The following is a 19,460-nucleotide window of genomic DNA, read 5'->3' as shown; positions in this document are numbered from 1 at the left end:
TCTGAGTTTATTTTACTGCTAGTCTTTTCAGTAGAGATTAACTTCACTTGTTTAATATTTGAATATAATATTTTTATTTGTTTGATATTGACAATACCACAGAATTTTTTGTAAATTTGCTTATGTAGAATGCCTTCATTAGTAATACTTAGCAAATCTTTTCACAAGTCAATATAAAAGATTTTAAAATGTGCTTATGTAGAATGCATTATACAAAAAAAATTGTGTAATTATGTATTTCTTTATAAAATTTTAAAGTTTAAAAAATAATATATCGTAGGATATAAATATATATACTGTCTCTTTTCAAAAGAATTTTATTTTTAATATCTTTTATAGGACGTTTTCATAAAATATTACTTCTGAAAACAAAGAGAGATAACTCTAAAATTTTGGTAAAACTTGTGTTTTCCCTTTCAACTGAAAACGGTATATTTTTACCCCTCCCCCCCCCCCGTGTCACAAAAATTCCTTTTTACGGGTATCCCAGCACACAGCCTCACCCTGGGGCTCTGTCTTTTGGGGCACCTCCCAGGGCTCGGTCGTGTTCAGTGTCGTGAGGTACTTCCGATTATTGACCATCCAGTAGTAGATCTTGTGGTGTGTCCTCAGCACAACTTCCCGACCGTTTTTCAAGAGCTGGTATTATGTCCCCTCCTGTTTAGCGCTGGTATTAAGTTCATCAATTACCATTGGACTGTTCTTTGAATTAAACAAAGATTTTATGACCAATATTCAGGGTTGTGGAGTTTGTGATGTTGTAAGATACCAACAAATTTGGGAATTTTATGGGAATTTTATGTTGCAAAAGAACAATAAAAAGAATACTGATTATTATTTTAGTGATTAAAATTTTAGCGGGCTTCTTTCTAAAATAAACCAAAATGAGCACCCCGCTAAAATAACCCGCTATAGGGTATACTTATATAAATGTCTGTGGCATTTTATCAGGAATGTTTAGTCCCCTGTGGGATCGACCATCAGTGTTTCTGTGTCGTAAACATCCCAGCTGTGGAGAAAACAGTATTCGTCAATATTAAACGATACATGGAATAATCTAAAAGAAACGTCACAACTACTATTAAATCTTCAGTTATTAAAAGTTAACAAAATATTTATATCCATGGTAACAATTGAGAAGTGAAATGCGTGGCGGATATTTTCTGGGAACCTGTGAATTTTGAATATTAAATCAAATGTTATTCCAAAAGCAATGTAAAAATATTCTTTTTGTTAACATAATTACGCGAGGCAGTTTTTGCTCTCGCATAATTATTTAAAGTATATGCAATTTTTTTTTTATTTTAGCATCAGTCAAAATGTTTGTATCATTTTGTAATGACCCACAGTGATTAAATATTTCATGGCGGTTGTGCCTTTACTGTTTGATTTGGCAGTCCTCGAATATTTTAAGTGAATGATAAACTATGATAAAAGATACTTGTAATGAAGTTTTGCGAGGAGGGGGAGTGTGTCGTTCCCGGAAATAACATCCGGTTCTTCTACCACGTAAATGTTCTTGACACTTCCAGCGTCACCGTAGTTCCCGCCAACGTCACCTATAAAAACACCAAGTTTCAATGAGTATGGAGATAGCATTGCTAACCAAAGGGAACAATCTTGAGGAAAAACAAGAAATTTTCCTGAAAAATTCCGATAGTCCCATGGACTGTGATTTTAGGCTGTAGGAATGTGATCGGTTGGCTTATTTGTCATATGGTCAAAGACTGTTTTAAACAAATGAAACAAAAGTACGTGAGAGTAGTTTTCATAGATTTAATATCAGATTTGATCAAATTCTTAAGAACATAATAATAATGGTCGAATCAGGAATTAAAAATTGTTCTCACTTGTGATAAAAGCGTTAATACCCAACTTAGCTACAGAACTGTAGTTCTCCGAAAAAATATATATTGATAGACCGGATAGCTACAGTGCCACCCATTGAAAAAAAACTGTATACTTATTGCGTACAAAAAAGTGCGCTGTTTTTAGCTCACCTGAGCCGAAGGCTCAAGTGAGCTTTTCTGATCAAAGTTTGTCCGTTGTCTGTCGTCGTCGTCGTTGTCGTTGTTGTCGTTAACTTTTCACATTTTCATCATCATCTCAAGAACCACTGGGCCAATTTCAACCAAACTTGGCACAGTGTATCCTTGGGTGAAGGGGATTCAAGTTTGTTCAAATGAAGGGCCACGCCCTTTTCCAAGGGGAGATAATCATGAATTTGTTAAAAATTAATGGCATTTTTAAAAAATCTTCTTCTCCAGAACCGCTGGGCCAGGAAAGATGAAACTCATGTGGAAGCATCCTCAGGTAGTGTAGATTCAAGTTTGTTCAAATCATGACCCCCGGAGCAAGGGTGGGGCCAAAATGGCCGACCCAAGTTTAACATAGGAATATATAGGAAAAATCTTTAAAAATCTTCTTCTCCAGATCCACTGGGCCAGGAAAGATGAAACTCATGTGGAATCATCCTCAGGTAGTGTAGATTCAAATTTGTTCAAATCATGACCCACGGGGCAAGGGTGGGGCCAAAATGGCCGACCCAAGTTTTACATAGGAATATATAGGAAAAATCTTTAAAAATCTTCTTCTCCAGAACCACTGGGCCAGGAAAGATGAAACTCATGTGGAATCATCCTCAGGTAGTGTAGATTCAAGTTTGTTCAAATCATGACCCCTGGGGCAAGGGTGGGGCCAAAATGGCCGACCCAAGTTTTACATAGGAATATATAGGAAAAATCTTTAAAAATCTTCTTCTCCAGAACCACTGGGTCAGGAAAGATAAAACTCAAGTGGAATCATCCTCAGGTAGTGTAAATTCAAGTTTATTCAAATCATGACCCCCAGAGCAAGGGTGGGGCCAAAATGGCAAACATTGTTGAATTTTCACGAGAGAAAGAAGATTTATTCGATCACTGGTTTAGATCAAGTTTTACATAGGAATATATAAGAAAAATCTTTAAAAATCTTCTTCTCCAGAACCACTGGGCCAGGAAAGATGAAACTCATGTGGAATCATCCTCAGGTAGTGTAGATTCAGATTTGTTCAAATCATGACCCCCGGGGCTAGGGTGGGGCCAAAATGGCCGACCCAAGTTTTACATAGGGATATATAGGGAAACCTTTTAAAATTTTCTTTTCAAGTACTTCAAAGCTATGATTAGTGATATTTATATGGAATCATCCTCAGGTAGTGTAGATTCAAATGATGAACGCCTGGAGGGGGGGGGGGGGAATAAATTCAAGCCCGATGTGCTCAGGTGAGCGCTGTGGCCCCTGGGCCTCTTGTTCGATTTATTTCTCCATGTTTTCAAAACTGTCATTTCAAAATATTACTAACCGTGTGTTCCTTACATATTTTTTCACTGTTTCCACAACAAAACATTCTTTATGATTGTTTTTGATAGCCCTCCTGGTCCTGAAATTGAGATCATCGAAAATTTCGCCTATTTATACTGCCATTTTGGTTTGTAAGATAATGGGTCCAACGCGCTTCGTACAAATGTAAACTACAAAAGTATAATTTATAGAGGAGTAACGACTTTATTGAAATCTAGCTTTTTTGCAACTGAGGTAAGAATTTTTAAGAATTAATCCACAAACAGCGCACTTTTTTGTGCGCAATAAATATACAGTTTTTTCAATGGGTGGCACTGTAGCTCTCCGGTCTATCAAAACATATTTTTCGGAGAGCTACAGTTCTGCAGCTATACCCAGCTAAAACCTGGTTTTAAAGTTAATCAGTTTATACATGTATGTTCCTTTTTTGGAAAGGGAGGTGAGGGGCTTTGTTCACCCGCCCAGCCCATCAACTTGTACATGATGTACAAAATAAAAACCTTCAGTACGGAAAACATTGCCCTACCGTCGGATCACAGGCACCCGTTGTGTGGATACTCCCCGACCCCCCCCCCCCCCCAATTAAAAAAAATACAAAGAGCATTTAATCTCTCCAAAATATGAGATATCCACGTCTACGATATCTATATGTTGATCTATGTAAGAAGATTATTTTCTTACGTTTCTAGATTCTCTTACAATTTTTTTAAGTAAAAAGGGGGGAGCTATCGATTAACACTCGAGGCGCCTGTGGTCGGAGCTTCTTCCACAAAAGTGCTATTTTTGTATTACTTTTTAACCCACCAATGTAGATGCAAGATCCTGATCCTGAGGGACACACGCCTACCGCCATATCCTCCCAGTCATGGTGAGCAGCTGAGGGGATATCGTACACCGCTAACGTCCCGCCACCCTCTGAGTCCACGGCAAAGATCCGCGCCCGATCTCCGCTATCATTGTGGGTGTACAGCACACCCGGATGTAACCGACTTGCAGCTAATCCGGACGCCTCGTTAATTTGAATGTCGGTAACCTTAGCCAAGTTTATTCCGCGTCCAAATATGGGAACTGTAAAACACAGATTGCAAGTTTATACATGTCTTTGGAAAATTGTTTTAGTTAACAGTGCAATAATTTCTTTTCCAAATACAAGTAATTACAAGTTAAAATTGATGCAAAGCATCAAATCGGCCGCAAACAAAATTAAGCATTAAAAAAATTTCTTTCACAATTTTGAAAGCGTCCATGCAACTGAGGAAAGCTTGTCAAGATATTCAAAGGTGAAATAGTTGAATCATTTTTATTTCAGGCTATAGCTGTCTTCAAAGCAAAATAAATAAGAATTACATAAATAGACATTTTACTGCATTTGCCCATAAATAGATTATAATAGACAGATAATAGATTCATCGATGTAAAAAAAGGTAATGATCATTGATGAGTGATAAGAATTTATTGTCATCAAAATGAAGATGAACCACGTCCTGATACCCTCGATCTTGGTCACGTGATAATGCCTATGGTTTCTGCAGAGTATGCTATTCTGCAAGCCGCGGTGAAAAAATGTAGAAAAAATATCTTGGTGTCATTTACAGCATATTCAAAGCACTTTTTACTAGTTGAAAAACTTTTCAATTTTTATTCACCATGCAATTTTACCACGTCATTACTATCCGGAATCATGACATCATGACGATTTCCTTTCATATCTTACACACTCCCAGTCTGGGGAGTATCTATTGTATCCTCTTTTTATATAACCACAAATTATCAATTATCCACTGAGACATAAAAATGAAATTGAAATATAATAACAACAGTTAATACTAAGTTTAAAGCAAGTTTTTAAAATATTTTACTCATGATTTTTACATGTCATTGAAGAATTCTATTTTATTGAACTTATAAAAAATAACGTCTCATTTCCCCATGTGCACATTCTAACAGGCTGGTAAGTATCTATTGTAACCTCTTTTTATATAACCACAAATTATCAATTATCCACTGAGACATAAAAATGAAATTGAAATATAATAACAACAGTTAATACTAAGTTTAAAGCAAGTTTTTAAAATATTTTACTCATGATTTTTTACATGTCATTGAAGAATTCTATTTTATTGAACTTATAAAAAATAACGTCTCATTTCCCCATGTGCACATTCTAACAGGCTGGGAAGTATCTATTGTAACCTCTTTTTATATAACCACAAATTATCAATTATCCACTGAGACATAAAAATGAAATTGAAATATAATAACAACAGTTAATACTAAGTTTAAAGCAAGTTTTTAAAATATTTTACTCATGATTTTTACATGTCATTGAAGAATTCTATTTTATTGAACTTATAAAAAATAACGTCTCATTTCCCCATGTGCACATTCTAACACAACTACAAATAGATCGGCCGCTGCTGCGGCCGATAATTATTCAAGTACTTTCAAATTTTATATCAGAAAAAAGTTGATTGCTTCTTTGCTCTTTGAGCTAAAGGCTTACAGCTAATCTTTTCGAGATGGGTGATCTCGTTAGTAAAGACGAGATCACCCGTGGGTTTCCGACGATGGTCTTTTCTGATCGTTTCCGGCAATCGATCTGTTTGTGTGTCGTTGGTAAAACTTTACCCTTTTCCAGTATAACATGATGCTTCTTAAAGATGAGTGGTTTAATATTTTCTTTATAGGCACTGTGGCCCATTGGGCATGGGTTTTTTAAAGTTTTATACCAAATACACACTTACTACTGGTGTTTCCTTCGGGCTGAATGTTTAAGGCACAGCAGTCTTCATTGTAGCAAGCAAACAGATGCAAAGAGTAGCACTGTTCCGCGGGACAGGAAGTGTTCAGGTCCCGGAAGCGAGGGGGCGGGGTCTTCACACATAGCCAGTGTTTCTTCTGACCAGCCGACACACAGTAAAACAGGAGCAAGGAAACTATTGATAAACAAGAGATGCTTGTAAAACACTTATGGCCCCTTCCCCAAATAATTAGAATTTTTCTAAGTCCTAGGGGCATAACTCTGTCCAAAATGGTCCGATCGTACCCAAAACAAAACATGATCTAGATATTCTCAATTATGATAAATCTGTGTACCAAATTTCATTCCAATATGTGCAACCTCTGCGAAGAAAATGAAGGGAAACTGCAAATTATTGGAATTTTTCTAAGTCCAAGGGGCATAACCCTATCCAAAATGGTCTGATCGTACCCAAAACAGAACTTGACCTAGATATTCTTATGTTAAATCTGTATACCAAATTTCATTCCAATATGTGCAACCTCTGCAAAGAAAATGAACGGCGGAAACTGCAAATTATTGGAATTTTTTTCAGTCCAGGGGGCATATAACACTATCCAAAATGATCCGATCGTACCAAAAAACTTTGACTAGATTTTCTTATGATAAATCTGTTATACCATATCTGTATACCAAATTTCATTTCAATATGTGCAACCTCTGCGAAGAAAATAAACAAATTTCAACTGATGAATGGAGAAGGAAAATTGCAAAAATAAATTAAAAGAACAGTTCGACAAATTCAAAAGCACACATAAAGACCATTAATCAATGCACATTACGACCGACATGCAGCAAAGCGGTTGGGGTAAAATTTTAAATTGTTTAAATCATGACTTCCCTTCTTTTTTCTAAGGGGGGCATAAAAATTTTGTCCATTATTTAAGAAGATTTATATCACTGTACTTACCCCTCCCCCTTAATTTCCATCCCCATCAATACTTATGGCGATATAAATCTTCTGAAATAATGATTATTATAGTGTATGGGGAAATGCTGGGTACTTATCTTTTGGGGGTTTAATTGTAAATACAGAGTAAGTAATAAGTATCATAAAATGGCTAATTTCAATATCTGAGAAATCGGAGAAAAATTGCAGAAATAAATCAAAAGAACTCGAGTTCGAAAAATAAAATCCAAAAGCACTGAAGTACACATAAAGATACACATATAGTTAATCAATGCAATAATTTATAGCATTACGCGTTAAAACTGCAATGCTTAATGATATGTGTATCATTAAGCGGCGTTTTAACATTAGCGGTTGGGGTATTTAGATTTTAAATTGTTTAAATCTGGACTCCAAGGGGAGGAATGGGGCCACATTAGATAAACTAAATTTTCCATTAAAATACCCGGTATATAGGAAAGATCTTCTCAAGATTCACTGGACCAGGAAAGGTGGAACTTCTGTGGAAGTACCACAGGATAGTTTAGATTCTAAATTGTTAAAAAATTCAAATCATGGTCCCCCGGGGGGGGGGGTCATATTATGAAATTAAATACTTCAAAAATCTTCTTCTCAAGACCCTTTATTTTCATTTGACTCAAGCCTTATCGGTTCTCAGAAGACATTAAATTATATTTTGACAAATTTGAAATTCAGTTGGGGTGTTCGTTTTCTGTTACCACCTTGTCACGAACGTCACGTTTCAATCATCATTAAAAAGTGGATGATAAATGTTCTTAAATCGGTGATTATCAAAATGTAACATCTCTTGTATGAATAAAACTTATACATCACTCATAAATAATGTGAATTTTTTATTCATTTACAAAACACGCACTAGAAGTCAACAAATTTATTCAAATATAGGGACATTTAATTAAAATTAATTAAAGTCTATGAATTTTTTTGCTGTCAAATATCAAAGGGTTTTCGCAGAGTTGTTAAAAGGAAAATCTTGTTTTACCTTAATTTGTCACGAGAAATGGATTGTGTTGAAAACGCACGCATGGGCCGTTAGTAAGCGAAAAGGGGGGGGGGGGGGGAGAGGACACACAACTATTTTTTTAAAGGCACTACACAGAAAAAGTCTTTGACAAGCAAAAAGGGTAATCAAACGTTATTATTATCGGCACATCTATAAGGGGGCTTTGTTTCTACAGTATACTTCACATCAGCAAAATTTTTCGGGAGGGGAGAGGTGACAAGTTCTAAGCTTATAACATGGTTTACCGTTAATGAAAATATATTCTGTACTTTGAGATAATTATAAAGTGTTTTGTATGAATATACTCCTTTTGTTTTGCGAAAGCATTAAAAAAAGATAAATGATGAAATTCATGTCAAGCTTTAACCCCCCCTCCCCCCACACACACAAACACCAATGAGGTTTCATTATTTTAAGAAACCTATCCAATCTTAGCATTTGAATAGCGTATTCTTAAAATTTCTGAATTCGATTATACCGGTATTTCTTTTTTCCAAATAGCGCATACATGTATTTTCAATTTAATAAAAATTATACTCACGTGAAAGATAGCTCAACATCGCACTCTCAAAATGTATTTTCTCTTCTAAACACAGGCTCGTCTTAAGTGCACAAGATTTATCTATGCTAATTAATGCACTTGTTGATGTGGGAATTTGATGTTATGTAATTTGTTTCTTACCAATCTGAATTTTTGTTTTAATTCATAAAAAAAAATTCACGTTTCCCGTTTTCTGATAATTAATTCGTCACTTGATGTTTTGATCATTGAAACGGTGACATTTTTTTGTTAACTCTGATGTCACTCAAAGAGATTATTTGTACATTAAGGTAGTAAATGACAATGATGAAAAATATTTTTTACACGATTGTAAGTTCATTTTATAATTCATTTCAATTTGTGTGTGTTCATCTAAAATTACACATTTCATTTCTTTTTTAAAGATTAAGTGTCAGCCTATGTCTTGGTTTCTGATAATAAAAATCAAACACCAAAAGCACAAAGGACATGGGTGAACATGACGTGAGATAAGCCCATAGCGCAACAAAATGAAGGTGAAAAATTAAATCTCAATTATATCAATAATTTCCTTAATATTTCATCTAAAATTAAAGTATACTTTATATGTAAAATCTCTATAACTTGCACAAATTTCATAAAGGTTGAAGTTATTTGCTTATGAAATACTGTACACACAGGAAAGAGGACAAAACGAGTCATTTTTTCACACTATAACACTATTTTTCGATATGAGTGGGTCTTCTCTCCATTTTTTTGAGAGTTAATCCTCAAAGTTTGCATACAAACATACATATATTGGTTTCCAAAATTATGGAGCAAAGACCCACTATACCTTAAAAATATAATTTTATGACATAACGTTCGTATCTTTTCAAGAAATACTTGAAGTCCCTTAAGTCAATGGTCATATCACAAACATGATTTAAATGCCACACTTCATCAGGACTTGTGTAGCGTAGTGGTTAGCGTGCTAGTCTCAATAGAGAATGCAACTCAGGATTTTTATTGCCAGGGTTCGAACCCAATGGATACCACATTATTTTTTGTTAATAAAAGAATAAATTTTAATAAAAAAATTTCCTCAAAACATATTGTTTATCATGATTTCATAAAGAACAATGATAAGAACTTGACTCTAAATACTAAATTCACAATTTGAATATGATTTTTGTATATCTGAAGCTAGTGGGCTTTCTGCACGCTAAGTTCACCCATCTCCTTTTCGATGAAAGTGATTTTAATATCAGTAATTATAATACTAAACACAAATATGTAAAATACCATATTTTCGTGGGGTCTAAATTTTGTGATTTGTGGAAAGGGGGGACTATGGGTTCAAAGGGATTGGATTTCGTGGATGAAGAATTGTTCAGTAATTATGTATATTATATTTTATATTTTGAGACATGCATGAATTCCTGGGTCTGTAAATTAAAACCCCACGAAAATTTGTGATTTCACAGTACCAAAAATTTGTTAAAAAAGCGACTTTGTCCATTCAATTTTCCCACACATATTTCATGTTTAACGTTATCATAAATTCTTACACCAACTCGCAGAATGAAGTTCTGTTAATTTAATACCTTTACATTCATATGTTCTATACGAAATATTTTTTATTGTAAATAAAACTTTTTCACTCTAAAAACCAGTATAACTTCTTCCTCTGTCTTTCTGTGACCTGTCCCACTTGGATTTTCAGCCCTTTCTTCCTACACTCTCCAGGCGAGTCTGTCCCACTTAACTTTCCAGATCTTTCTACAGTTTTTCAGTAAATCAATCCGACTTGGATTTCTAGTCCATCTTTCCTACACATTTTCAGATTTTGAGTGGATTCTTAATCCACTTAATGCAAATGCCAATTCACCATGAAGATTTAATGAAGCATTTTCTTCTGTAGATTATTAATGGAATGACAGCATTTAGATTTAAAGCCTGTTAAGGTGAACAATATTATAGATGCTAAATTGGACTGGTATGTTTATGCAATACTCTAAAGTATGTGTTATTTTTCACTCCTTCTGGGTTGTACCAATACCGGATTTCTTGACCTGGAAAAAGAAAATAGAAATGTAACTTAATCTTATAAATACTAACATTTATATGAAATGAATGTATATCTTTAATAATCTTTTAAAAACTAACAGTAAAACTTTGTCAATAAGAACTCAGTTATAAGGAAATCGGGTTATAACATTCTTTTTTAAACCAGATACTTTGCACTACTGTATAACAGGAAAATTTTTGCCCCCGTTTAATTTTCGCCCCTTTCGCCCTAGTCGGGCGTGGGTGAATTTAAAGTAAACTGTATAAAATCTTAAACAAAATTCTTTTTGGGCGAATTTAAAACGGGGCAAACTTGTTTTCAGATGTGAAAGGGCGAAAATAACACGGGGCGAAAATAACCCTGTATACAGTATGTTCTTAATACGGTGAGCAAAAAAAAATTGTAGACACTGACCCTTGTGGCAAATCTAAGTGAGCTGAGGGTCTCCTCAAAACACTCCTCCTTGGGGGACACATGGACTAGCATCACCATCTTACCCATGTCCCCTCCCAGGGAGTTCTGGAGGAGGTGGGTCAGCTTAGACTCCCTATAGGGGATAAATCTAGCCTGTGAAAGAGGAATTTCATACTCAGTTATTGTGACAGATACCTGTGCATGCAATATATATAAAATTTGATAGCAGTTCAGTTGTATATGAATAAAACTTATTCCAAATGATAGTCTGAGAAGTGATTATATTGCTTTCCACACTTTAAACTTGAATATTAACTAGGATTTCCGTTAAAACATTATTCCCTGTTATATATAATTGGTCTGACAGTGTATGTACCTTATTAGCGATAGCCATGAAGACTGTCCTCAGTGCACTACAACTCCTGCCAATGGACAAAGCCTCTTTGAGTTGGGCTCCTCCTGAATTTGATGCCCCCACTCTCTCACTGCCACCTGAATCCACTAAGGTCAAGGTTCCTGAAAAATGTAAGGAATGCCTATAATTACCATTGTCTTTTATAAAAATACTTTTTATACTAAAACTGAAAAACCATTAAATTAATCATTGAAGAAGGAAAATTACCAGTTTTTTCGTGCATTATTAAAAAGGTCCTTTATGACATATGGCATATGTACATGCAAACAGTGAAATTCAATACATTTGACAAGTAAGTAAAGAAGTGGAAAGTTACTGATATAGACAATAAGACCAACAACAGATTGAAGTGGAAATATGAAATTTTATTTTAAAACATTTTAAATCTACACTTAGTCTTACCACTCCGGGTTTCCTGTGTGTTTTTGTTGACCCCTGAGATTCGGAGTTGGAACACAGTTTGGCTGCGTGAAGCTCGCTCATCATACTTAACCTCTAACACAGAACGGGTGTGGGAGGCTTTACGCAGTAATTCATGCACCTAAAAATTATTTTCACAACATGTATGGACAAACTCATGTATTGACAAAATATTGCTAAACATTTGTTCAGTCAATATAAAAGAAACTTTAAGAAAGGTTTGTAAATGTTTCATGAAGATTGTGCCAGAAGCCTTAGTTATATTAAGTTTGAATTTTGATACTGATAACAAAATACTCTCATATACAAGTTAACGTGTAATTCTAAGTAAATGAATTGAAGATGGCATAGGTACATATTGCATATAGACCTGTATCTGTAAAACATTTTGTTGGTGTGACCATTTCATTTGAGAGAGAGATGTTAAGCAGAGAAAGAGAGAGAGGAGAGAAAGAAAAGAAAGAGAAATAAGGAGACAGAGACATAAATTGAGATATATAGGTAGAAATAAGGAATTGAGATAGAGAAAGAGAGAGAGAACCTTGCCCCCTAACTACCTGCCATCTTCGCTAGCCAGAGGTTTCTGATACGCTGCTCTCCTGATAATGAGAAGATTAGTGTATCAGAAACCCTTGACTGGCGAGGATGTCTACCTGCTCCTTTGATGTGACCGGTACTGTCGTTAGATTGGTCACCATCACACCTTTCTGATCATCTGATCCTGACTTCTCAGACTTTTTGATTTGGTGTTTTACGTCATCGCTGTCAGTTCCAAGGAGATCTCGAATTCTCTCTTTGTAAATCTTTAGGAATGAAGCTTCTAATTCATACTGCGGTAATATAGATATAAATTCTCAAAATTGTGTGGTAAACAGACTAAATATGTATGTACAAAGAGATGGATTGAATAGATGTCAAAGTCTCTACTGGAGCCTAACATATCTCCTACAATCAGTTTCACATGCGGTACATTATAGCCCTAGATACTGAGAACATTGCACTTTCTTCCAGCCTCAGAGAGTTTCGTATCAGGGGCCAACCTACACTTTAAGTTTTAAGAGACACAATCTCTCTTGAAGCAAATCAGAGATCCATAATACATGTACTTAAAAACACATTCTTCCATTCTTTTATTTTTTATCCATCTACAATAACTAGCATTAGGTAACAACCAACATAATCCGGACACTGTACACCACTTGTCCCTATATCTAAATGTAAAAGAGCTTCCATATAGCGCTAGCTATTTAAACATGAGTACAGAACTGATTCCCCCTACCTGCCACTCTTTGCTGACCAGATCCTGGATACTGTCAAATATCTGCCCCACGGCCCGAGGGATCATTCCAGCATGTTTATGGCTGAATTCTGAAGGTCCCTCCATTGTGTGTGTCTTACCAGAGCCAGTTTGTCCATAGGCAAAAATACAGACATTGTACCCATCTAAAGCACTCTGTAACAGAAAGACAGACATTGTACCCATCTAATGCACTCTGTAAAAAAAAATACAGACATTGTACCCATCTAAATTACTCTGTAACAAAAATTAATACAGTCATTGTACCCATCTAAAGCACTCTGTAACAAAAATACAGACATTGTACCCATCTAAAGCACTCTGTAACAGAAATACAGACATTGTACCCATCTAAAGCACTCTGTAACAAAAATACTGACATTGTACCCATCAAAAGCACTCTGTAACAAAAATACTGACATTGTATCCATCTAAAGCACTCTGTAACAGAAATACTGACATTGTACCCATTTAAAGAACTCTGTAACAGAAATACAGACATTGTACCCATCTAAAGCACTCTGTAACAGAAATACAGACATTGTACCCATCTAAAACACTCTGTAACAGAAATACAGACATTGTACCCATCTAAAGCACTCTGTAACAAATATACATTGTATCCATCTAAAGCACTCTGTAACAAATATACATTGTATCCATCTAAAGCACTCTGTAACAAAAATACTGACATTGTACCCATCTAAAGCACTCTGTAACAGAAATACAGACATTGTATCCATCTAAAGAACTCTGTAACAAACAATACAGACATTGTACCCATCTAAAGCACTCTGTAACAGAAATACAGACGTTGTACCCATCTAAAGCACTCTGTAACAGAAATACAGACATTGTACCATCTAAAGCACTCTGTAACAGAAATACTGACATAGTACCTATCTAAAGAACTCTGTAACAAAAATACAGACATTGTACCCATCTAAAGTACCCTGTAACAAATATACATTGTACCCATCTAAAACACTCTGTAACAAACAATACAGACATTGTACCCATCTAAAGCACTCTGTAACAGAAATACAGACGTTGTACCCATCTAAAGCACTCTGTAACAGAAATACAGACATTGTACCCATCTAAAGCACTCTGTAACAAAAATACAGACATTGTACCCATCTAAAGCACTCTGTAACAGAAATACAGACATTGTACCCATCTAAAGCACTCTGTAACAAAAATACAGACATTGTACCCATCTAAAGCACTCTGTAACAGAAATACAAAACATTGTACCCATCTAAAGCACTCTGTAACAGAAATACTGACATTGTATCCATCTAAAGAACTCTGTAACAGAAATACATTGTATCCATCTAAAGCACTCTGTAACAGAAATACAGACATTGTACCCATCTAAAGAACTCTGTAACAGAAATACATTGTATCCATCTAAAGCACTCTGTAACAGAAATACTGACATTGTACCCATCTAAAGCACTCTGTAACAGAAATACTGACATTGTACTCATCTAAAGAACTCTGTAACAGAAATACATTGTATCCATCTAAAGCACTCTGTAACAGAAATACAGACATTGTACCCATCTAAAGCACTCTGTAACAGAAATACTGACATTGTACCCATCTCAAGCACTCTGTAACAGAAATACAGACATTGTACCCATATAAAGTACCCTGTAACAGAAATACAGACATTGTACCCATCTAAAACACTCTGTAACAAAAATACTGACATTGTACCCATCTAAAGAACTCTGTAACAGAAATACAGACATTGTACTCATTTAAAGCACTCTGTAACAGAAATACAGACATTGTACCCATCTAAAGCACTCTGTAACAAAAATACATTGTACAGTAAAACACGGTTATAGTGAAGTCCTGGGGACCTGTGAATTTAATTCGCTATATCCGTAATTCGTTATATCCGTATAACGAATTCGTATAACCATATATAGCGAATTCGCAATATGCATGTTTTCCTTCAAGTGTTACTATCAAATATGTTAGGGAAGCAAATATTAAAAAACATACCTTCAATAACCAAGGTTTTATTATGAATTGAATTTTATATAAAAATGCTGAGAGAAAATAAAATCAGTTTAATTATTCAAATTTTGAAATCTTTGAAAGTTCGTTATAAAAGATGTAAAATTCATTATATTTAACCTCAACGGGATTCAAAATCAGTTCGCTATATCCGTAAATTCGTTATATCAGAGTACGTTATAACCGTAAAATTTTTCAAAGAATTTTGCCAGGGACCCAGAAAAACTTCGTTATATCCGTGAATTCGCTATATCCGTGTTCGTACTAAACGTGTTTTACTGTATCCATCTAAAGCACTCTGTAACAGAAATACAGACATTGTACCCATCATTTTAATTTCCAGGCCTTCTTATTAAGATCTCATTCCTACAATGTTCAGGGTCCTTGGAAAAAAATTGTGTTATTGCACCTGGCAGACATTATATTCATTAATCACGAGGGTACTGCTTAATGCAGTTACATGTACCCGTACCTGTACAGTGTGACGGACTTCCTCAAACACCTGAGCTTGAGTGCTGTCAGGGTTAAATACTCTGTCAAAGGCAAACTCATACTTATTGTTTCCTTTACTGTCTGTCAATGAATCCTACAGAGTAAATAAGAGAGGGGATAAAGAATATTCTGATACTGATTATACATGTACTGATAGTAAACGAAGTCTGTGAGTCACAGACTGGTAAAAACTACACTGTACTTTGTTTTATATTTTTAAAAAACTTTTAGCTAATAAGATTAAATGAACAATTTTTCAATAATCAAACTGTCATATTAATTATCAATTAATGAGGTAGTTAAGTTATACCCACACTGACCTCACTGTGTGGTGAGAGGTTTTCCAGCACCAGTATCTTGCCGTCTTTGTCTGGGAAACTCAAGTGACATATCCTACCATCATTTCCCAATAACTCATCTCCGAGCAGAGGACGAACTCGACAAAACACTCGCCAGACATTTCCCTAAGAAATTCACAATAATAACACTGATAAATAATTCTTTATGATAATCACAGCCTTTATATTTTTAAGATACATGTACAAGTTTTAAAGTTGATAGGGAGATTTTGTTACATTTTGCTAAGAACCTGCATGGATGACATCATGTTGTGTTCTTTGACATCACGACGTCAAATCCAACGTGTAGCTACAAGTTTAGAACGTGTTTTAGTTTTACGCTGTCTACATGTACGACATAAACGAGTAAAGTTATTGATTAAGTTCTTTCCTTGATCATGTTGATTCAGTTGATTGATTTTTTAAGCAATAAAAGAACACTATCTCAAATTTTTAATGAATAATTATTGAATTTTTTTTATGATTCAACCAAAGTCATTGTATTTTTATCATGAATGAAATTAAATTAAACTGATACTGTAGTTTCATTAATTTTCGTTGGCATCAATTTTCATGGATTTTGTACAACAGACGTTCGAGGATACGTAATTTCAAGGACAAAAGCATTGCCTGTACAAATGAATAACAGATTTCTTCATTCAATGAACATTGAATTTTGTGGATCTGCTCAACAATGAAATCCTCGCAAATTGGCGCTTAAGGAATATTGATCAAACCACAATACCTAGCAGCATGTCTATTTTGTACGCAGGATTCATTTAAAGAACGCCCTGCCAACTTTTAATCTTCATTCTGCTACTTTTTCTTCAGAAATGAACCATAGTACGAAGTATTTGAGGCAGGCTATTGCTGTAACTCTTCAACATCTGAGGTTTAAACGAATGGGATATTTCTATGAAATATCAACAACTCTATTTTTTGTTGGGTTTAAAACTTTTGAAAGTAAGAAACAAAAGTTTTATATAGTGTTTATAGTGATGGACTTAAAAGGATGTCCAAAGGAAAAAGTAGAAGCAGGCAGCTAATTCATTTCAGTCCGTATTGATTGAAATGAGCGGCCAAAGTTGGGGCAAAAAATCCCTAATCACGTTGTACACGACTGGGCTGAAATGTCATAGGGACACCAAAACAAAGTTTTTGGTCCTTACAACATCTCACTGAGATGACAAAATTTATATTCTAAAACGAACCTTACTGAGATAAGACCGCGGAACATTAACTGGCAAAATTGGAAATATACAGCTTACGTCATTTCTATCTGTTACAATCAAAACATTCAGTGATAGACAATGTAATGGGCGGGTACAATTCGACGCGGACGTTTGGAAAACATCGGATTGAAATTGCAGATCGAAATTCATTTTCAATCCACCTCAGCTACGCTAGAAGGCACATTATTACTGATTGACCCAGAAGACAAATAATTTCAATTCTGGTACAGTTTGAATTTTTTTGTCTAGTGTTTTAAGTGAATAAATATTTAAGGGACAAATATTTCATTTCTGTTCGGTAAATACATGTATATCTTAGTGTTGGTGGGGGGGGGGGGTGAACGATTTTTAAATAAAGTTGTCCAACAGTTTTTAGTGTGAAAATAAGTATAAAACTCATGCACTCTTATAATCCTAGAAATAAAATATATTGTCATGTTAAGCCACGACATTACTCGACAATTTTTACCCCCCCCTTCTACAATCAAATATCTCCTGAAAAATAATCTTTGTCTTGTATGACCTTTCGCGTTCTTAAAATTATAAGCTTAAACTCATATTAATGTGAACTTCAAACAATATGTATTTGGGAGTTGAAATATAGTTGATTTTTGGATCATACATTCACTCTTTGCTTTGAAAACAGCTCAGGTGGATTGAAAATGAATTTTGATCTGCAATTTCAATCCGATGTTTGCCAAACGTCCGTGTCGAATTGTACCCGCCCATTTCGTTGTCTATCACTGAATGTTTTGATTGTAACAGATAGAAATGACGTAAGCTGTATATTTCCAATTTTGCCAGTTAATGTTCCGCGGTCTTAACTCTGGTCAGAGATGTATAACTGAGGGATTTAGTTCCTTAATTTGCTATAAAACTTGTTTTGATTTGTGTTCAAACACAGGCACCTAAATTTTTATCAGTCAGACGCTCAATAAGCCAAATATCAAAAAAATGTATGCCCTCTATATATAATTACACCAGATACAGAGGGCATATAATTTTTTTATATTTGGCTTATTGAGCGTCTGACTGATAAAATTTCCGGTACATGTGGTCCAAAAGATGCATATCACTGTGATATAAAGTCAGTGGCATGTCTGTCCAATGTCAATGTCAGTTTTTTTCCCATTGTTAACAGGTCTGGTACAATCACTAGATTTAGCTACGTAGCTTGATTTACCTACATAGCTTTATTTACCTACCTGAGGTAGCTTTATTTACCTACCAAATTGATCTATTTCTATTAAAAAGCATTTTTCTCAGGGTGTGCAGACAATATCATTTTGATGCAGTGATCATTTTCAACTTTGAACTCATCTGAAAACAACTCATGAAAAAATCCCTCTTGGAAAAAAGTCTTTTCCTGTGCAGTTGCAATCAAAGTTCTGAAAGTTTTGGGGCTATGTATGACAGTTAGAACGGTTACTCCTTGAATGAAATGACAAAGAAGTCCAGTTCCGTTTAACACGATAATAGGTCGGTAATTATTCAGCACAATGTGAAGTAATCATACTCAGTCATGCCTCACCGCACCTCACCATATGGTCAGATAACCAAACAATGAAATTACATGTTTTGCTCTAAATTGTCCAAACGCAGCAATGTATAAACTATCTCTGCTCTGGATTGTTTTTTAAAGCCTTCCTATTATAAATATCAATAGTCATTTAATTGCGACTTTTTGTCTCTTTTTAATAAAAAGAAAACTTTTGAAAACTTACCTAAAAATAGCTAAATAAAGCTACCTAAGGTAGGTAAATAAAGCTACGTAGGTAATTCTACCTACGTAGCTAAATCTAGTGATTGTACTGGACCTGGTTAACGATCTCGAGATTGGGCCCACAGAAGCTTGACGTTTTTAACCTTTCTTTTCATTTCATAAATAAAAATACCCCCTATACTATAATAATAAGTTATTATTATTGTATAGGGGGTATATTTATTTATGAAAAGAAAGGTTAAAAACGTCAAGAGCCTGTGATTAGGCCCTTTTATCGTCGATTTACAATAAAGGGAGTTACACTAATGTTTTTCACCTCTGGCTCTGCCATGTTTTGTAGGGAAAAGTCATACACAGTCCAATAAACTTGTGTGAAAATCTCCAACTTGATATTCAGCACATAGAAACATGATAAATATTGAAAAGAAATCTTGTAAACAATGTTTTTG

General features: G+C 34.8%; 2 protein-coding genes across 2 annotated transcripts; both read right to left on the bottom strand.

Moving 5' to 3' along the window:
- Positions 1 to 459: 459 nt before the first annotated feature.
- Positions 460 to 8,826, bottom strand: LOC134253375 (uncharacterized). The gene is made up of 6 exons (XM_062735896.1): positions 8,618 to 8,826; positions 6,087 to 6,278; positions 4,147 to 4,410; positions 1,442 to 1,559; positions 961 to 1,009; positions 460 to 639 (listed from the first exon to the last, which is right to left on the bottom strand). The coding sequence occupies exons 1-6, from the start codon at positions 8,634 to 8,636 to the stop codon at positions 460 to 462; spliced, it is 822 nt and encodes a 273-aa protein (XP_062591880.1). The 5' UTR covers positions 8,637 to 8,826.
- A 435-nt stretch (positions 8,827 to 9,261) lies between these two features.
- LOC134253396 (carboxy-terminal kinesin 2-like) lies at positions 9,262 to 19,460 on the bottom strand. The gene is made up of 9 exons (XM_062735922.1): positions 19,328 to 19,460; positions 16,039 to 16,182; positions 15,699 to 15,812; positions 13,175 to 13,348; positions 12,549 to 12,725; positions 11,878 to 12,016; positions 11,437 to 11,576; positions 11,061 to 11,213; positions 9,262 to 10,650 (listed from the first exon to the last, which is right to left on the bottom strand). Exons 1-9 carry the CDS (start codon positions 19,340 to 19,342, stop codon positions 10,612 to 10,614), a joined length of 1,095 nt encoding a protein of 364 aa, XP_062591906.1. The 5' UTR covers positions 19,343 to 19,460; the 3' UTR covers positions 9,262 to 10,611.

This window comes from Saccostrea cucullata, unplaced genomic scaffold, assembly GCF_032062105.1.
Source record: "Saccostrea cucullata isolate Sc308-1 unplaced genomic scaffold, CSIRO_AGI_Scuc_v1 ctg68, whole genome shotgun sequence".
Classification (NCBI taxonomy): Eukaryota; Metazoa; Mollusca; class Bivalvia; order Ostreida; family Ostreidae; genus Saccostrea; species Saccostrea cuccullata.
This window is presented reverse-complemented; position numbering and strand designations above follow the sequence as displayed.

Excerpts from the sequence above, each read along its gene's own strand:
- LOC134253375 (XM_062735896.1), bottom strand. Across the intron at positions 4,411-6,086 it reads GCCCGAAGGAAACACCAGTA|TTCCCATATTTGGACGCGGA; the intron begins GTAAGTGTGTAT and ends TGTGTTTTACAG. Across the intron at positions 640-960 it reads TGGTCGATCCCACAGGGGAC|CTCTTGAAAAACGGTCGGGA; the intron begins TAAACATTCCTG and ends ACATAATACCAG.
- LOC134253396 (XM_062735922.1), bottom strand. Across the intron at positions 13,349-15,698 it reads AAGTCCGTCACACTGTACAG|AGTGCTTTAGATGGGTACAA; the intron begins GTACGGGTACAT and ends TTTCTGTTACAG. Across the intron at positions 12,726-13,174 it reads TGGTCAGCAAAGAGTGGCAG|TATGAATTAGAAGCTTCATT; the intron begins GTAGGGGGAATC and ends ATATTACCGCAG.